Genomic DNA, 16,836 nt, shown 5'->3' on the forward strand with positions numbered 1-16,836 from the left:
ATTGAGGCCCCTCAGGTGTTTGTGTGTGGGTGGCAGGAGCCCTCCCTAACCCCTCAGACCCTCACCCAGGGCCCAGCAACATGCCTTCCCCGGGGAGACCAGGTCAAGTTCATCCAGAATGAACACACTACTTTAATGTCATCAGAGATGTCTGTAGGAGAAGAAGGGGGTGTGAGGGAGAAGACGTGGGTCCTCTTGGCTGGGGAGCTTGGGGGTCACAGAAGAACCACGTAAGAGGGGGAGGACAGACAGACCGTCCAGAGACTGAAGAGAGTCCAGGAATGGCTTGACCAGAAGAAAAGGTCCCACCTTCCATGAGACAAAAGCACAGGGTGACTGGGGAGGGGCTGAGCCCAGGTTGATGATCCTCCCCATCTTTCCACGGTGTCCTCCTGGGGGCCTGACTGTCAGCTCTCCTGGGGCTTGTTGCCCTGGTATCCGATTCGAGTCCTGGAGCAGGCTGTGGGCAGAGACCCTGGAGGGGCCAAGCACAGAGCAGGGGCCTCCCACGGTTGAGGGCAGGTCCACGGAGGCACGACGGCCGCCATCCCTGCCACACCCCACCCGGTGTCTGTACTGAGGAGCCAAGAGATGCTCGGCTAGACGGGTGCGCTGGTACAGCTGGCTCCCAGCAGGGTCTGCAGACACTGGACTGGCCAGCTGGCCTCAGTTATAGAACACTTCATCCTCTTCTTCTGAGAGAGAGCCACTGTCCACTGACGGCAGGGAGCCGTGCAAGTGGGCTCCGCCGACGTCAGGCCCCTGAGCCCCGGGCAGCCGCTGCCGGTGCTTCTGGGTGGGGCTTGGGGGCTCCTCTGGGGAGGGCCAGCCGTCATCAAGGGTGAGGCCAGGAGAGCAGGCTAGGAGACTGTCGTCCTGTGAAGGGCCACTCAGGAGGCTGTCCTGAAGGTAGATGCTCTCTAGGTCTAGAACACCAAAAGGGGGTGCAGAGGAGAGATGAAATTCTGCACCCTGTGCCCTACCTCCCTGGGTGTGGGAGGCCAGGCAAGGGTCGGGAGACCTGCTATGTCCCTGTTAAGCTGTGTGACCTCAGACAGGTCTCCAAATTTCTGTGAGCTCAGTTTTCTCCCTAGGACAGGGAGATAACAGCAGGGAGAGAGAATTGGGACAACAGATGCTCCTTCTGGTCCTCTGTCCCCTACTTATCAAATGAGATAAATCAATGGACCTTCGCCAGGACCTAAGTTTGAGAAAGCAGCACCCACAATGCACCTCAACTCAAGCCACACCCCACCCAGTCTCTCCTTTCTGCTCAGGGTACACACACACACACACACACACACACACACACACACACCCACACCGGGGACTGTGCAGGCTGGGACTGCCAGCCCCAGGTTGCTGAGGACCAATCTAAGCCTTGGAGAAGGGGAAAGAGGAGTGGCCTGAGGGTCATTCCACCCACCCTGCTTGAGTGTCCCAGGCTGTACCTTGGAGCTGAAAGGCACCCTGGGTACTGTCCTCCGGCTGCAGTTCCTCGTCATCCAGAGAGGACCAGGCACTCAGAGTGGCCTCCGTGATGGCAAACTGCTCAGCGACACCTGGGGACAGCAAGATCAGGCTCAGCGAATGGGAAGGGGGCACTCTATGCCCCTATGGGCCCCTCTGAGCTGGCCCTCTATGCCCAGATGATGAAGGAAGCCACCTCGCACCCCGCCCTCCCTCCTGTGCTTTCACTGCTGAGATCCAGCTTCAGCCCTGTGGACCCAGCCTACGGCCTCTCTCCCCATGCCTCCCCTATCCACTCACCTGCAGCAAAGCGCGCCTCTCGAAGCTCATCCGGGAGGCAGCAGTAATGTTCATCCTCCGCTGGCGACAGCTCCCAGCCCGACTGCTGGGCGCTCCAGCCTTTCCACTCGATGAGGTGGGCCACTCGGCCACGGGCCATGGCCGTGGGCTTTGTGATGTGGTCCTTGATGCTCTGCACCACGCCTGTGAGGCCACGGATGGCTATCGGGTGACCGTCCCAACACCAGCCCCAGCTCAGTACCACGTGCTACCCTGTGCCCTCCCCAGCCTGACGGCCACCTACGTGTCCCAAACCCATTTTTATCCCGTTTCCTGCCTGTCTTGTTGAATCTGGATCGGGTTTAGAAACCAGCCATTCTTTTTTCCAACTGGCCATATCCTTCCATTTCTCTCTGACCTGGCACCTTCCACTCATGAATTAACTGTCCTGGAGGAGTTTCCCTATGCTCCCAGCTCTGCGGGTTGAGAATCCTGTGAGTGGAGCACTCAGGGAGTGCTGCCTGGAGGAGGTGGCCTGGAGTTGGGCTCTGAAGTCCTGTCTGGGTGGGGCAGAGGGTGGCCAGGCTGGCAGCTTTGTTTCACAGATGAGAAGAGGTTGAAACACAGAAGAGCTGGCACACACCAACACAAGCAAGGGTGAGACACAGGGACAAAAGGTGGGACCTCAGGGGCCAGGCTGGGGCTAGGGAGCCGAGGTGAAGGCTCCATGTTGTCCATACAGCCATGGAGAGCCGCAGCCAGACACAGACCAGGGAAGGGGTACGTTAGATCTGTTCCTTGGGATTTTGGTTACATCCCAACCGAAAGACTAAAAGTCCAAGGGTGGAGATGGGAGATGAGGGACAATTAGGGGCCATTGCAGGGACCCAGCAGGAGGAAGGGCAAGGGCTGGACAGGAGCAGGGCTGTGGGAGTTTGTGAGTTGACGTTGAAGAGGAGGCGGCAGGAACAGCTCAGTATCTCCACTAACTGAGGCGGGGACAGATCTGAGCATCCCCAAAGCCTCCATAACCCTGTGGGCATGAGTCCTTGGGGGCTAGGAACAGATCTTAGCATTCCCCAGTGCCCCTAGTCACAGGAATGGGGGGCCGGGGACATGGGAACGATGGAGTGAGGAAGAAGGGGAGACCTGCTCCCCCGGTGGGGTGCTGGACCACAGAGTATCTGGGGGGAGGTGGTGTTTCAGACTCTTGAGGGCGGGGGAATGGATGGCAGGTGTTTCAGGAGGAGGTGAGGGCTGCAGACACAGGATGGAGGGAGGCAGCCAGGGCCCCTGGGAACATGGAAGGATCTGGTGTGGTGGAACCCGGAAGTGTGGGGCAAAGCTGTGAAAGGAGGCTGCTGGGCTGAAGGCCATCTGGAGCCCAGGGGTACAGCAGCCTAGATCCCCTTCCCTGCTTGCAAGCCCTTCCCCTAGCTACTTTGGGTGTGCCGCTCCTGGCTCACTCCCACACCTTCTTCAGAGACATACCATAACTTTGGGTGCTACCTCATACCCTCAAGGTGGCAGAGTCCTCCACACAGACATCCGAGGACTGAACAAGGACCACAGTCAAGTCCAGATACTTGGTCTTCAGGCTACTGTAACAGCATGGTCCGGGGCTTTGTGTTTGGTTGTTAATTAATTTGCTCCCTGGGGTCTGCTGGCCGTCTTTTACAGACACTCAAGTACCTCAAAATAATGTTTGCAACCTTGCCTAAGAGAGTTCCTGATTAGCTGATCAAAAGGCCTAAACCTGGGCAAGGCCGAATGGGGTAGGTTTGGTCAAAGTTCGTGGGCTTTTAGGAGAGAAGGATCATGGGAAGGAGAAGGAAACAGGAGCAGGAAGAAGAAGGAAGAGGCACACGGACACGGGTTAGCATGGGAGAAGCACGTGACTGGCATGGATGGAGGAATTGGCCCAGATGAAGAATAAACAAGTATTTATGGAATTATGGATGGGAGGTATACTGGATGGAGCTGGAGGCTGGGATTTAAAAGTGGTCTAGAGAGCTAACAGCTGCCGTGCCCCAGGTGAAATAAGGCTCTTTAAAAATCTATCAGGTGTCTGCGTCTTTCATTGATTGTGACAGCAGGTTAGATAATACCGCTGTAACAATTGTAAGGCTAATAATAAACATTATTAGCCCAACACCCTTTATTTTCTGCAACAGGCTACCATGAAGCAGAGCTTCTAGTGGGCTGAGGCAGGGAGAGTCTAACAAACCATAACGGAGTCTTCACTGAGCAAAATCTTCAGCCTCCCCTTGCTTCCTTCACTCCCCAGGGAGCCCCTAAGAGCATTTCCCCCGTGGCCACAGTCCCCACCTCAGGCTCTGCTTCTAGGGAACAAGCTCCAAGGTGACGTGGGAGACCACGCAGTCAGACACCCAAAACCTGCACCCTTCCCTCTGAGGCATCCCCAGGGCCTAAAAACTCAGCAATCTAACTCCTGAGAGACAGAACGAGGAAGCCTGAATCTGGCAATTAGAAAATGTTAAACCCAGCGTGACGGTGTCCCTTTGCCGCATGCTGCACATGGCCGGGGAGGAGCCTACAATCTCTAAGGGCTGGAGGGGAGCTGTGGGCACCTACCCACAAGGGAGGAGGTGGCCAGGGCAGCCACACTGTAGTTGCTGGGGCAGGCTCTCGAGTCGGATATGTAGCCGTTGGTGGTCTGGAAGCACCTCTGTGGAAAAAGAGAGAGGGGTAGGCAGGAAGGACAGCCAGCTAGAGCACAGCCCCCTTCCCAATCCATTGCTATCACCCACTCATCAGGTGGTAGCCAGTGGCCAGGCATAAAAGGTAGGGAGATCCTATCCATTCCCACAAGACTTCCTTCCCTGGGTGGGCAGGACTGTGGGCCGGGGCTGGGCACAGCAGAGGAAGGGGCAGAGGTGTCAGATGGGCTGGCTGGACTTGAGGAGAGCAAGTGCACTGACCTGCCAAGGATCCCAACAGAAATCCATCTGCTTGTCCTGAAGCAAGAGGAGAAAGGGGATCAGTCAGGGCCAGAGGGAGGGGCACATGGCTAAGTCCTGAAGCCCCTGCAGGGTGGGTGGATCCTGCGGTCCTCTGAGAGGGCAGGGCCTACCCACCCTACAAGTCATGCCCTGATGTCCCCTAGCACTCAGAAAAGGAAGAGGGACACTGTGGCCTTCGGAGGAGAGGAAGTTGGTACAGTTAATAGGTATGACCTAGGGCAGAGTGTACCTTCACCATTTGCTGATATCTGGAGATTAGGGACTTTTAAAATTATGTGTCTGTGTGTCTGTGCACATGAGTGCAAGTGCCTAAAGAGGCCAGAAGAGGGCATCAGGAGCTAGAATTTTACAAGGTAGGGAGCCACCCAATATGGGAATTGAACTCAGGTCCTCTGCAAGAGCAATACACTCTCATTCTTTCCAGCCTGAGCCTAGAGGCTTAACTCAGAAAGATGGCTTCTTTTCCTGGCGATGCTGCCATTTGTAAGAGGTGGTGGCAAAGCATCAATGGTACAATTCACATTATATGAGCACAATGCTTATATGTGCTTTAAAAAAAGGACCTAGCTGGCATGGTGTCACACACCTTTAATCCCAGCACTAGGGAAACAAAGGCAGGCTGATTTCTGTGCATTCCAGGCCAGCCAGCACTACATAGGGAGACCCTGTCTCAAAAGAACCCAGTAATAATAATGATGAAACACACAGCTTGGGAGCCAGGCTTGGTGGTGCACACCTGAAATCACAGCATTCAGGGACGCAGAGGCAGGCAGATCTGTGTGAGTTCAAGGCCAGCCTGGTCTGCAAAGTGAGTCCAGGACAGCCAAGGCTACACAGAGAAACCCTGTCTTAGAAAACTCAGAGGTTAATAGCACTAGCTATTCTTCCAAAGGTCCTGAGTTCAATTTCCAGCAACCAAATGGAACTCACAACCATCTATAATGAGATCTGGTGCTCTCTTCTGGCTTGCTGGCTCACATGCAGACATAATACTGTAAAATAAATAAATAAATATCTTTTAAAAATACATTTGTTAAAAAAAAAAAGATAAACCAACCAAACAAACAAACAAAATTCCCACACATCTTGAAGTAGAAAGGTGGCTCAGCAGTTATGAGCATTTGTCTTACTGGAGGACTTGGGTTCAGTTTCCAGAACCCACAATGCAGCTCACAAACATCTGTACCTCCAGTTCCAGGGGATCCAGTGCCCTCTTCTGGCCTCCACAGGTACTTCACACAAGTCATGAACACATACACACGCAGGCAAATACTCATACACGTAAATTAAAAGGAAATCTGGGGCTGGAGAGATTTATGGTTCAATGGTCAGGAGCACCAACTGCTCTTCCAGAGAACCAGGTTCAATTTCCCAGCACCCACATGGCAGCTCACACCTGTCTCTTCAAGCTACATCCCTGGGGAGGGATGGAAACTATGCACCAGGACCCCTCGATACACTAGGACCCCTCGCTACAGCTTCCTGATTTACACAGAGACTCCCCCGCTTGTACTCTTGAGACGCTCTTGCCAGCAGCTAAGCATTCTGGGTTGGTAGCAGAACCTACTATCTGCAAGGCTGCACTAATGTGGGTGGGAAGACCTTTGAGGTGGGGTTGTATTTTCTTAAGTCTGGCCTAGTCCCTGTGCCCAGCCCATTGCAGACCCTCATTCACCTGAATACCAAGCCTTTGGTGCCCCTACTGCCCAGGGAAAAGTTGGGGTTGGGAAGGAAGAAGAGAACTGAGAGTGGTTCTGCTTGCCCTGCGGAGATGAAAGAGCAGCTTTTATCTCCAGGATAAAACCAGGAACCAGGGCAGGCAGGAGAAGGGTGACAATGGCCAGTTACCTTGCCAGTGACATGATCTGGAACAATGGCGGGTGGGTGGGTGGAGGGCAGGTCCCGATTCAGGAGGTCTGTGCCCTGGGGCCTGGGGCAGTCTTTGTGGGCACTTGTGAACAGATCTGGAAATAATGATGACAGAAGAGATTGAGAAAAAGTCCTGACTTAGCCATTGCAATATGACAGGAAAATAAACAGGGGCCTTTGAGCAGAAAAGGAGGAAGTCACCACATCCCTGCTTTACGTGCACAAAATCTAAGGACTACGCCAAAAAATAGGGTAACTGATGAGCTAATCAGTAAAATTAGTTGCAGGATACAAAATTAACACACACACACACACACACACACACACACACACAAAAGTAATATTAAAAACAATCGAGGGATATACTGCATACGCACTGTCATAGCTATCATGGTGAATTAGAAACATCTTTAAATCCCAGGAGTTGGAGATGAGCCTCGGCTACAAAGGATCGTATTAATTGTATGCTTTTTGTTTTGTTTTGAGACAGGGTTTCTCTGTGTAGCCCTGGCTTTCTAGAACTCACCCTGTAGACCAGGCTAGCCTTGATCTCAGACAGAGATCGGCCTGCCTCTGCCTCCCCGTGCTGGGATTAAAGGTGTGTGTCACCACTGCCTAGCTGTAATTGCATACTTTTAAAAACAAAAAAGAAAAGGATGGGCTTGGAGATGCGGCTGGGTAGGTAGAGTATTTTACCTAACATGTGTAAAATCCTGGGTTCAATCTGTAGCACACGTCTGTAACCCCAGCACTCTGGGGCGAACTCAGGAAGATCAGAAGTTCAAGGTCACCCCTGGATATGTAACAACTTTGAGGCTGGCCTGAGCTACGTGAGACTCTCTCTCTCTCTGTCTCTCTCTCTGGTTTTTTGAGACAGGGTCTCTCTGTGTAACTCTGGCTGACCTGGAACTTGCTCTATAGACCAGGCTGGCCTTGAACTCAAAGATCCACCTGCCTCTGCCTCCCCAGCCAAGTGCTGGGGTTTGAGATGTGCACCACCATGCCTGGCCTTAAATGTTTTTTTTACCCTTTTGTAATAACAATTAGATTAATGTGCAAACACATTGTACAACTATATAAAATATTTTCTTCTTACTTTGAGACAGGGTTTCTGTGTTTGTGTGCGTGAGAGAGAGAAAGAGAGAAAGAGAGAGAGAGAGAACGTGTATGTGCAGGCCAGAGGACACTTGGGTGTTGCTCTTCAGGCGCTGTCTACTATGTATGTATGTACGTATTTATTTACTATTGAGGCAGGGTCTCTCACTGGACTAAAACTTGCCATGTAGGCTAGGCCATCTGGCCAATGACCCTCTCTCTGCCTCTGGGCCCCCATGCTGGGATCACAAGGGCAGGCTTTCCATGCCTGGCCTCCTAATGTGGGCTTGGGGGATGGAATGCAGGAAGACTGCCAACTGAATTCTCTCCTCAGCCCCCACTTGTCTATTTTATTGGCTGCAGCAGCCCCAGCACCTGCCGCAGGGCCCAGCACACAGCAGGATCTCATTAGAGGCTTTCTCAAAGGGGAAAAGCAAGGGGTTCAGACAGCAGCACAGCAAGCCAGCCTTAGTTAGAACTCCAGACAGATCAAAACAGCTGGGCTGTCTTCAGCCATGCCTCCAGACACCAACAGGTCAGGGAAGGAGAGGGTCCCCACAGAGGAAGGGCCACAGAGCTAACTCCTCAACCCTGCTGGAGGGAGGGAGGTGAGCACAGGCCTGTGTGGTCAAGGTGAAAGTTTTCAGCCAAATTGCATTCCGAAAGAGGCCAGAGGATCTGGGACCCGCCCAAGGCTGGGATGCAGGGCCAAGGCAGGGAGGCGGGAGCCAGGCTGTCTGGGACACTACAGGAGAGGAAGGCAAGGTGAAGGTCAGTGTCCTCTCCTGCCCCAGAGTGACCCAGGCATGAGGAGGGCAGGGCACGCTCGGAGAGCCACACGGGCTCTAAACCATGTGCTCGAACTCTGCAGTGTCCGCACAGCCTGCTGCCCACCAGTCCCTGCTGTGTGATCCTGAGCCAAAGGTGCTCTTCCCTGGGCTCCAGGGAACCTACAAAGGAAGGACTCCATGGCGGGGGCTGAGCGCGCCTCCTGCAAGCCGCTCACCAAGCTTATTTTTGGTTTGGTTGCTGCTTAATTACTCATTCATTTATCTGAACGATCTCCAGCTGGAGATCGAAACTGGGGCCTTATGCTGCTGGGCAAGCACTCTACCAGGCAACTTCGTCCTCAGCACCCTTTTCACCAGGGCAATTTAAACAAAACAAACAAACAAAAAAGGAATTGAAGACAATGGAGGTGATCAGAGCTTGGGAGCAGCCTGAGATTCAGTCTTGTGTCATGAATCGTCTGTGTGTCACAGGCACATACGCATGTACTCATGTGTGTGCATGTGCATGTATGAGAGAGAGAGAATTCCCACAGGAGAAAATTTTCTAGGTGTACACACTGGGTCAAGGTGCAAAATGCATTTGTTCCCACTGCTACTTTTCTATTGTTGTGCTAAAGAGACCATGGCTAGGGCAGCTTATAGAAGAAAGAGTTAACTGGCAGATTACAGCTTCAGAAGGTCTGCCCACAACCATGTGGGGGCGGGGGCGGGGGCGGGGGCGGGGGCGGGGGCGGGGGGAGAAGCAGGGCAGCAAGCAGGCAGGTATGGCACTGAAAGTGTGCCTGAGCGCTCACAATCCTGATGTACAAGCAAAAAGCAGAGAGAGAGAGAGAGAGAGAGAGAGAGAGAGAGAGAGAGAGAGCGCGAACTGGCAATGGCTTTTGAAACTTTGAAATACATCTCCAGTGACATACCTCCTCCAGCAAGGCCACACCCCCTAATCCTTCCCAAACAGTTCTAACTAGGGACCAAGCACTCAAATATATGAGCCTATGGGGGCCATTCTCATTTACCCAGAGGAGCAAAAATAAGTTTGAAAGGTTGATCAGGGTATAATGCCTGCTGTTGATGTGGGTTCCCTCCCTGGGAGCCCTCAGGTGACAGGAGAGAACAGACTCCCAAAAGCTGCTCTATGACCATGATACATGCAATGTCACATGCATGTGTGTGCGCGCGCACATACACACAAGTTAAGAAATACCACTTTCAGTGTGCTGGAATTCTGCATGTCATTTAAACCTGAGTCTGTCTAGCTGCAGGGTGGTGTTGGTACTTGCCTGGATTCTGGGATCTTCTAGACTCCCTGAGCTACCCCTGAACCTGTGAGCTCTTCAGCTACAGAGCAAGGACGGGAAGGGAGCCAGCACAGCAGGCGACACCAGATGTCTGCCACCGAGGTGGAGGTGGGCAGGTGGCCTCCTGGCTCCGGCCCCTCCCCTGCTGGCCTGACCTCATCCCATCTGGGACCCAGGCATTTCTACCAAAGTCTCCTTCTCCCCCTGAAGACTTCAGCCCCGTGATGTCATGGGCTGGTTGCCATAGAGACGTCAGGTAATGAACCAGCCCAGGGTGAAATCACAGGCTGATTTCAGTGAGCCCAGCTGGGACCTGGCCACATCATGGCCTTGGTGACTAGAAAAACACAGTGTCCTGTAGGGTGGGGTTGGGGACAGCCCAGGGACCTCCAATGCCTGCTTTTTTGGATGCCTCTCCCAGGGGAGTCCTGGGGTGACACTTCCTTTCTTACACAGTGTACACCCCACTCCTTCGACCTCAATGTCGGAGGCCCCTTCTTGAACCTGTTCCTTCCCTCACCTCCTCCAGCTACATGAGTGACAGCCTTCTAGTTGCTATGGCAACCCGAAGACCATTTTGATCCTTCCAGGAAAGGGGTGTCATCTAGAGGTCCCCTCCACTTCTCCGCTTATCCAAGATGCTTCATGTCTTTCTACCAAAGCTCCCCAATCAGACTGTCAACCTAGCCACCCAGACAGTTCTCCTTGATGTCTAAACTTAAACTCTTCATGCTTTGGAGCTCCCCTCCAGCATCTTTTCTGAAGTGTGGCTGCTCAGGTTCCTCTCACTTGCTGCAGAGCTGTCCAGAGCCTATAGTTATTCACTGGGGCTCTGGGTCCCAGCCCATTAGTCAGCGTGGTTGCCACCTGCACCCAGAGTGTTTCTCGGGAGTGAGAAAATGAGCCTGCAGCCCCCTGGGAGGAGGCGGTGCAGAGAGAAGAGGGCTCTTTCCCAGCAGCAAAACAAAGCTGAAAAACAAGTGAGCAGCAGGCTGGGCCCAGAGCCCCTGGTGCTGCACTCTGGGAGCCGGCTTCCCCAAAGAGGCTCCGGCCACCTGTGGCAAGTGGATGCCTCAGGTGGTCGCTCCAGCTTCCACATGTCAGCTGCCCTTGGCTCTGTAGAGAAGCAGCCTCAGGCTTAGCTCTCTGGAGCACAGTCCCATGTCCCTCATGTGTGCCCCACTTCTCATCCACGTGTACTTAGGGCTACACTGTGGTGGCCTCAGAGACTGCTCTGTCTCCTTCCCTCAGTTTGTCTTTCTGGACAGTGGGACTCCTGTGTCCTGTTCCTGGACTGGAGTTTGCCTTGGGGTTCCTACAGAGGGAGACCAAAGAGTGTGAGTCATTGGCCTCTCTGCCTGGTCAGTCCTTGCCAGGAGAGCAGGGCCCAGAACTTGGCAGAGGCCCATTCTCCAGTGTCCTCCCAAACCACCTTGGGCCATGATGGTCATGTAATGCTCTGGTTGGCTGAGCTCAGAGGTACTCCTGGGGATTTCTATCCCGACCAAGGGCCTCCACTTACCCCAGCCCCTTCCCATTCCACCTCCCCTGCTGGGGCCTGGACCACTCCAATCCCCCTTGGCTCTCCAGGTAACTTGTTAGGCGAGTGCGCAGGGCATGTTCAGCCCACTGCAAGCACGTATGTCCCTTTTGCTCAACAGGCTTCTGTGACCACAGTGGCCAGAGACAGCCTCACAAGGAGCTATACTTGTGGCTGCCTGCTCCTTCTCCCCTGACCACTCAGCCCTAGTCCCTGGGGGCTTTCCCTTCTACCTCTACCCTGGGGAGCTTGCCAGGTTGGTCTAAGCCGACCAGCGGACCCCCTTGAGGGAGAAGTCTAGCCTATGAGGACAAGATGCCTGTTTATTAAGCATCTGCTCTGGGCCAGGCTCCAAGCTGATTCCTTACCTATGAGTTAGGTTTGAGTCCTGCAAAGGAGGTGGCAGCATGCCCACTTGGCAGACGGCAAAATGAAGTCCCAGACAGTCTAACCGACTTACCCATGGCATCGGGTAATACTGTCAAGGTTCAGACCTTGGGGGCAGTATACAAGCCCAACCACCAAACAGTGCTAATCTGTAGAAAGGGACCTCCAGTCATCTTTTTCTGTGTGGGTGTGTGTGTTCCCTATCCCCCCACTAGACTTTATCAAACACAAAACTGTGTCCCACCCCTGGGACTGAACTCCCAGAGGGCAAGTCCCGCCTACTCTGTCCTAAGTGTCCCACAGAGCCCGCTGCCAGGTTGCTCCCAGCAGGAGCTCTGGCAGGCCCTCTCAGGACCTGGCCTTCTAGACACAATCAGAGATTTTACTCTTCAGAAGGAAGTCTTCAGTGGCCAATGTCTGCTCTGGCACCAGACACCAGGGAGCCCCAGGACCAGCCTGGAGGCTAACTGGCCAGCTGGAGGAGGGGCTGTGGTGGAAGAATTAGACAGAGAGGCTGTCGAACCAGAGCGCATAGGTAGGTACAGAGGGACCTAGACACTTCCCGTCTGTCCCACTCTGCCAGCCGCTGCCAGTGCCAGCAAGACCTAGCCAGACATGAGGCCTCTGGGTTATCCCAGAAATTTGTTCTGGGCGGTTGGCCACGTACCGAGTGCTTCAGGGGAGAGAAGCGAGTCTTTGGGAGCACGAAGGGCAGGGGCTCCTTACTCAGCATTGGGGTCTACAGACCTCTCTGTACTGCTGGGGGGTGTGTGTGTGACCTGGGGTGAGAGCCTGCTCTTCCCTGAGCCCACTGCCCTCCCAGGTTCAAGGAGAACTAACTAGGTCAGGAGAGCAAAGACCTGGCCCAGCCTGCCTCAGGATAAACATCCAATGAGTGGCAGCTTAAAAATAGATGAACCCGAGGCTCTGGTTGTGCCTCAGTTGACAGCATGCTTGCCTAACATGCGTGAAGCCCTGGGTTCAATCTCTTAGCATCACATACATGAGGCATGGTGGCACATGCCTGTAATGGTAGAACCAGGTAGAGGCAAAAGGATCAGAAGTTCAAGGTCATCCTCAGCTACACAGCAAGTTCAAGAACTCCTGGTTAAACAACAAACAAAAAAAGATAACTAGGGCAGAGATGGTTGCTCAAACATGAAATTCCAGCATTTGGGAGATGGAGACAGGAGGATGACCTTGAGTTCAATGCCAAGCCAGGATATGGAATAAGACCCTGTCTCAAAACTAATAAATAATAGCCAGGTGTGGTGGTGCACACCTTTAATCCTAGCACTTGGGAGGCAGAGGCAGGCGGATCTCTGTGAGTCTGAGGCCAGCCTGGTCTACAAAGTGAGTTCCAGGACAGCCAGGGCTACACAGAGAAACCCTGTTTTGAAACAAACAAACAAAAACCAAAAATAAAAAAAATAATAAATAATAATCTATAAATTTAAATCTTGAGAAAATTAGAAATAGATAAGGGACACATAACAGTTTTTAGAGGTAGTGTGTGTGGTCAGTTTTCCACTGTCTCCATGCAAATGTCTGGCACCTACTGCTTCCTCCAAGGCAGGAGGGGTCCCCTTTCCACCAAAAAGGCCTGGACAACTGTCTGCAGGAAGGCTGATACACTGGCCCCATGGGTGTGAGGTGATGGTGCCAGAATTGGTGATGAGGGTGTCTTTACATTGAGCCTCTCCCGCCAGCTCTGTACTCCCACGCCACTACTGTTCCCGCCCAAATTGCTAAGATCGCATACAGTGGAGCCGGGACTGAAGGCTGATTCCCCAGCCTGGCAGCAGAGGCTAACTGAAAGGTAGGGTGGATCTCTCAGGGGGGGCCTGGACCTGGAGTAGCGGGACTGGGTAGCTCCAGTTAGTTGCAGGCTCCAGGCTTCATGAAGCATTAGTGCAAAGTTCATGAGCCCTGGCCTCCACTTCAGGCTCTGAAGATGGCCTATGCCAACCCTTGGCAGCTGGATACTGTGGCCAACAACTGACTCAGGCATGCAGAAGGGGGGACTGAGGAGCCCAGGAAAGCCTGAGTTCCACAAGGCCAAGGGCTGGTGCTGGAGTGAGAGGATGGGAGCCCTGCCTTGACTGTTTCCCAGCTTACGGCCCCGGCAAGGTCATTCATGGGGACTACGAAAGTACATAGCCCATTAGCATTTGTGCCTTCAGCTTTCCGAGTAGAACCCGATGAGCCACACAGATGCTGTCAGGACGCGTGAGAAGCATGTCACCTCCGCACTGTGGCTCCTCGGCTGTGTCTCTAGAGGAACGGCAGTCCTCTGTCCATGCACCCGTATCGCTCACCTCCTACTACAATTAGATGATACAGTCTAATCTGGGGGTGGCACTCAGGAAGCCCAGGAAGCAGCAGGCAGAATGGAGAGTGTCTCAGCCAGTGTGACCACAAGCTGCCCTGGTGGAGGGGGGCCATGGGAGGAGTATAGGAGTCGGAGGACCCAGGCCTCCAGCTCACAGAGTGACCTCGGCAGGCAGCCCTGCCTTTCTCATATACTCTGTGCTCCTGTGCTCACAGCTCAGTGCGCTCAGGCATGGGTTGGCCAAGGGATGGAGAAAGGACCTGGTCACTAAGGAAACGTCCAGAGTCCTCACTCCCGAAATTGCCTCCATGGGAGACCGCCCCGAGACTTCAGGGTTCCTGGGGATAGACTCTGAGAGTCTGGAGCTGAAAGACCGTTTGTCACTCTCCACTCCGAGAACTGCCTCACTGGCCGGGTGCTATGCTGGGTTCCTCAGGTCTCACCAGACAAGGTGCTGTCCTGGATTCTCCACGCTACGTCTGACACAGTGCCTGACACCCAGGAGGTACCATGTTACCATCCATCAGCTTGAACCGGCTTCAGGGAGCCTCCCCTCCCCCACCCGCGATCCCACTGCTGACACCTTCCAGGGACACCCTGAGTGACCTCTCTGAATACACCCCCAGGAACCTGAGAGCAGAACCCCTTAGAGCCCAGAGGATGGAGGATGGGTGCTTTCCAACACTCCCCAGACCGAGGTCTCCTCCTGGGGCTGCCCAGCCGACTCTAAGGCCAGTTTACACTTCTCCACCTGGGTCAGTTACTGGAGTGATCAGTGAAATGGCTCTCTTCCAAGACCTTGGGGTTAGGGTGAGTAGACTTGGCCTCTACGCACTCCCAGCCCTGACCCCTGCTCCCACAGTGAGTAAGAGTCCCAAGTGGGACAATGGCCCAACCTCTTTTTGGGGGGGGGTTGTTTTGTTTTGACACAAGGTCTCATGCTGTGGATGCTGATCTTCCACCTTCTGGGTCCTGGGATTACACGCCTGTCCCCATCCGTCCCAACCTCTTTTCTAAAATACTACTCCAAAGACAAATATGCCCTCCCCCGCCCAGCCTCTATGAAAGATCCCATGCCCCCCCTCCCATTTACAGACAGGGCCCCTCATAGCCCCCAACAGAAGAAAGAAAAAAATCATCCCAGTTCCCTGAAATAACCTTGGAATAACCAAGGTGCCAGGTTGGAGACAATCGCCCAGGGGTTACTGGGAACATCAGCTGTCTGTATCCTCCCTCTCCTGTCCCCTGAGCAGGGGTGGGGGTGGGGATGGAGTTAGGGATGAGGCTGGAGTAGAGCGAGCCATGATAACCTGTTCATCCCCACTGACCCCTTCCTGCTACGGGGGGGGGGGGGGGGGAGGTTGGCTGTGGGGCTAAAGACACAGGCACAGGGAGCAGAAGGGATCCCGGGCTAGGAAGGCCTGCTTCTTGAGAAGGTCCGCCTGTCTTCCTGGAGCTCAGTGGCCCAAAAGCGGACCAGAAAGAACCGGAAGCCTCCCTCCCTCCTTCAGGCACACTGCAGGAGGCGTGTAGCTGCAGGGAAGAAAGCATGGCACCGGGACCTTGCTTCATGCCACCTGCCGGGTGTCGAGTGGCGCGTGGGGTGCGGAGACCTCAGCCCGCTCTGCGCGCTGCCTGGCCCCCCTGCCGAGTCCCGTCCCCGTGGAGCGCCGTGTCCTCTGGGGCGCGGCTGGTCCGTGAAGGGCGGACACCCACCCTGGGCTTCCCCGGGCTGCGCGCTGGTGCCGAGCCACCGCCCCCAGCCCCTTGCTGCGACCCGGGCCGCGGGGTCCTCACCTCGCGACACGCAGGATCCCATCACGGGGCGGCGGGGCCGGGCCACTGCGCCTGGGGTGCGGCGGGCGGCCGCGCGCTCATGTCTCCACGGGCCGGGGCTGCGCGGCTCGGCCTCCGCTCGCGCCTGGGTCGTCGTCCCCGCCGCCGCGTCCCGACCGCCTCGCGCCGCGCCCGCTGCTAGGGCCGGGCGACACCGTGGCGGGCGGGGACCCGGGGAGCGCGGGGGGCGGGGCTAGGGTGCGCCCCGCCCCCTCCATGCCCGTGCACCTGTTGTTGCAACCCCGAAGTAACCGGACTCGCTCGGCCCTGTAAGGAAGACTTCTAGCCTCAGACCTGCTGTCTGGAGCTCAAGGTCAGGGGAGAGGGCTGGGGCTGGGGAATTCTGCAAGGATCCTCATCCGCTTCCGCTACGTGGGTCCTAGCCTTTGCCTGCCGAGCCATCTCCCCGGGTCAGGGCTTTTTGATAGCCACCTGCTCGTAGGGGATGCTGGCCCAGCGTGGGCATCTTGATGGAGGACCAAGACTTGTAGCTGGTCAGAGGTCTCATGCAAGAAGGTAGGCTACCTCTCAGGGCTCCTCTAGGGCAAAGACATTTAGGCACAAGTTTTTTGCTCCACCTGGGGACTTCTGTCATGGAGCGGCCGTGGCCCCGCTAGTGACTGGCACTCACACCCCCACCCTGCGTGTGTGGTCCCCTCCTCTCACTCATATACACTCAGAGTTGAGAGAAAGCCTTGCCAGGCCCGCAGCACCCTGCGTCTGAGGTAAATTTCATCTCACTCCATGCTTGGACATTCCTGTTCCCAGGCAGAGGAGTCACTGGATCTGTTTACCAGTCACTGGAGACAGCCCTGCGGGATGGATACCGCTTAAAGCAAGGGTCTGGGCTGGGGCTGAAGGCTCTGTGCAGAGAAGAAGCCAAGCCTGGTGGGGCTGCTGTGGGGTGGGCAGTTGAGTTATTGGGGAAAGTCCTGTGCTGGCCCTGGAGGGGTCATTC

At 54.8% G+C, this 16,836-nt stretch overlaps 1 protein-coding gene across 2 annotated transcripts; it reads right to left on the bottom strand.

The window, feature by feature from the left end:
• Window positions 1–103: 103 nt before the first annotated feature.
• Window positions 104–16,065, bottom strand: Fam131c (family with sequence similarity 131 member C). 2 transcript variants are annotated; one of them, XM_060379157.1, is made up of 8 exons: window positions 15,840–15,859; window positions 6,582–6,697; window positions 5,664–5,725; window positions 4,692–4,727; window positions 4,345–4,438; window positions 1,771–1,953; window positions 1,452–1,562; window positions 104–926 (listed from the first exon to the last, which is right to left on the bottom strand). In XM_060379157.1, exons 3-8 carry the CDS (start codon window positions 5,667–5,669, stop codon window positions 667–669), a joined length of 690 nt encoding a protein of 229 aa, XP_060235140.1. In that variant the 5' UTR covers window positions 5,670–5,725; window positions 6,582–6,697; window positions 15,840–15,859; the 3' UTR covers window positions 104–666. The 2 variants fall into 2 exon arrangements, with proteins under 2 accessions (XP_060235140.1, XP_021486865.1); XM_021631190.2 differs by lacking the exon at window positions 5,664–5,725 and having other exon boundaries at window positions 15,840–16,065.
• Window positions 16,066–16,836: the final 771 nt, after the last annotated feature.

This window comes from Meriones unguiculatus, chromosome 3 (genome assembly GCF_030254825.1).
Source record: "Meriones unguiculatus strain TT.TT164.6M chromosome 3, Bangor_MerUng_6.1, whole genome shotgun sequence".
In the NCBI taxonomy this organism is placed as follows: domain Eukaryota; kingdom Metazoa; phylum Chordata; class Mammalia; order Rodentia; family Muridae; genus Meriones; species Meriones unguiculatus.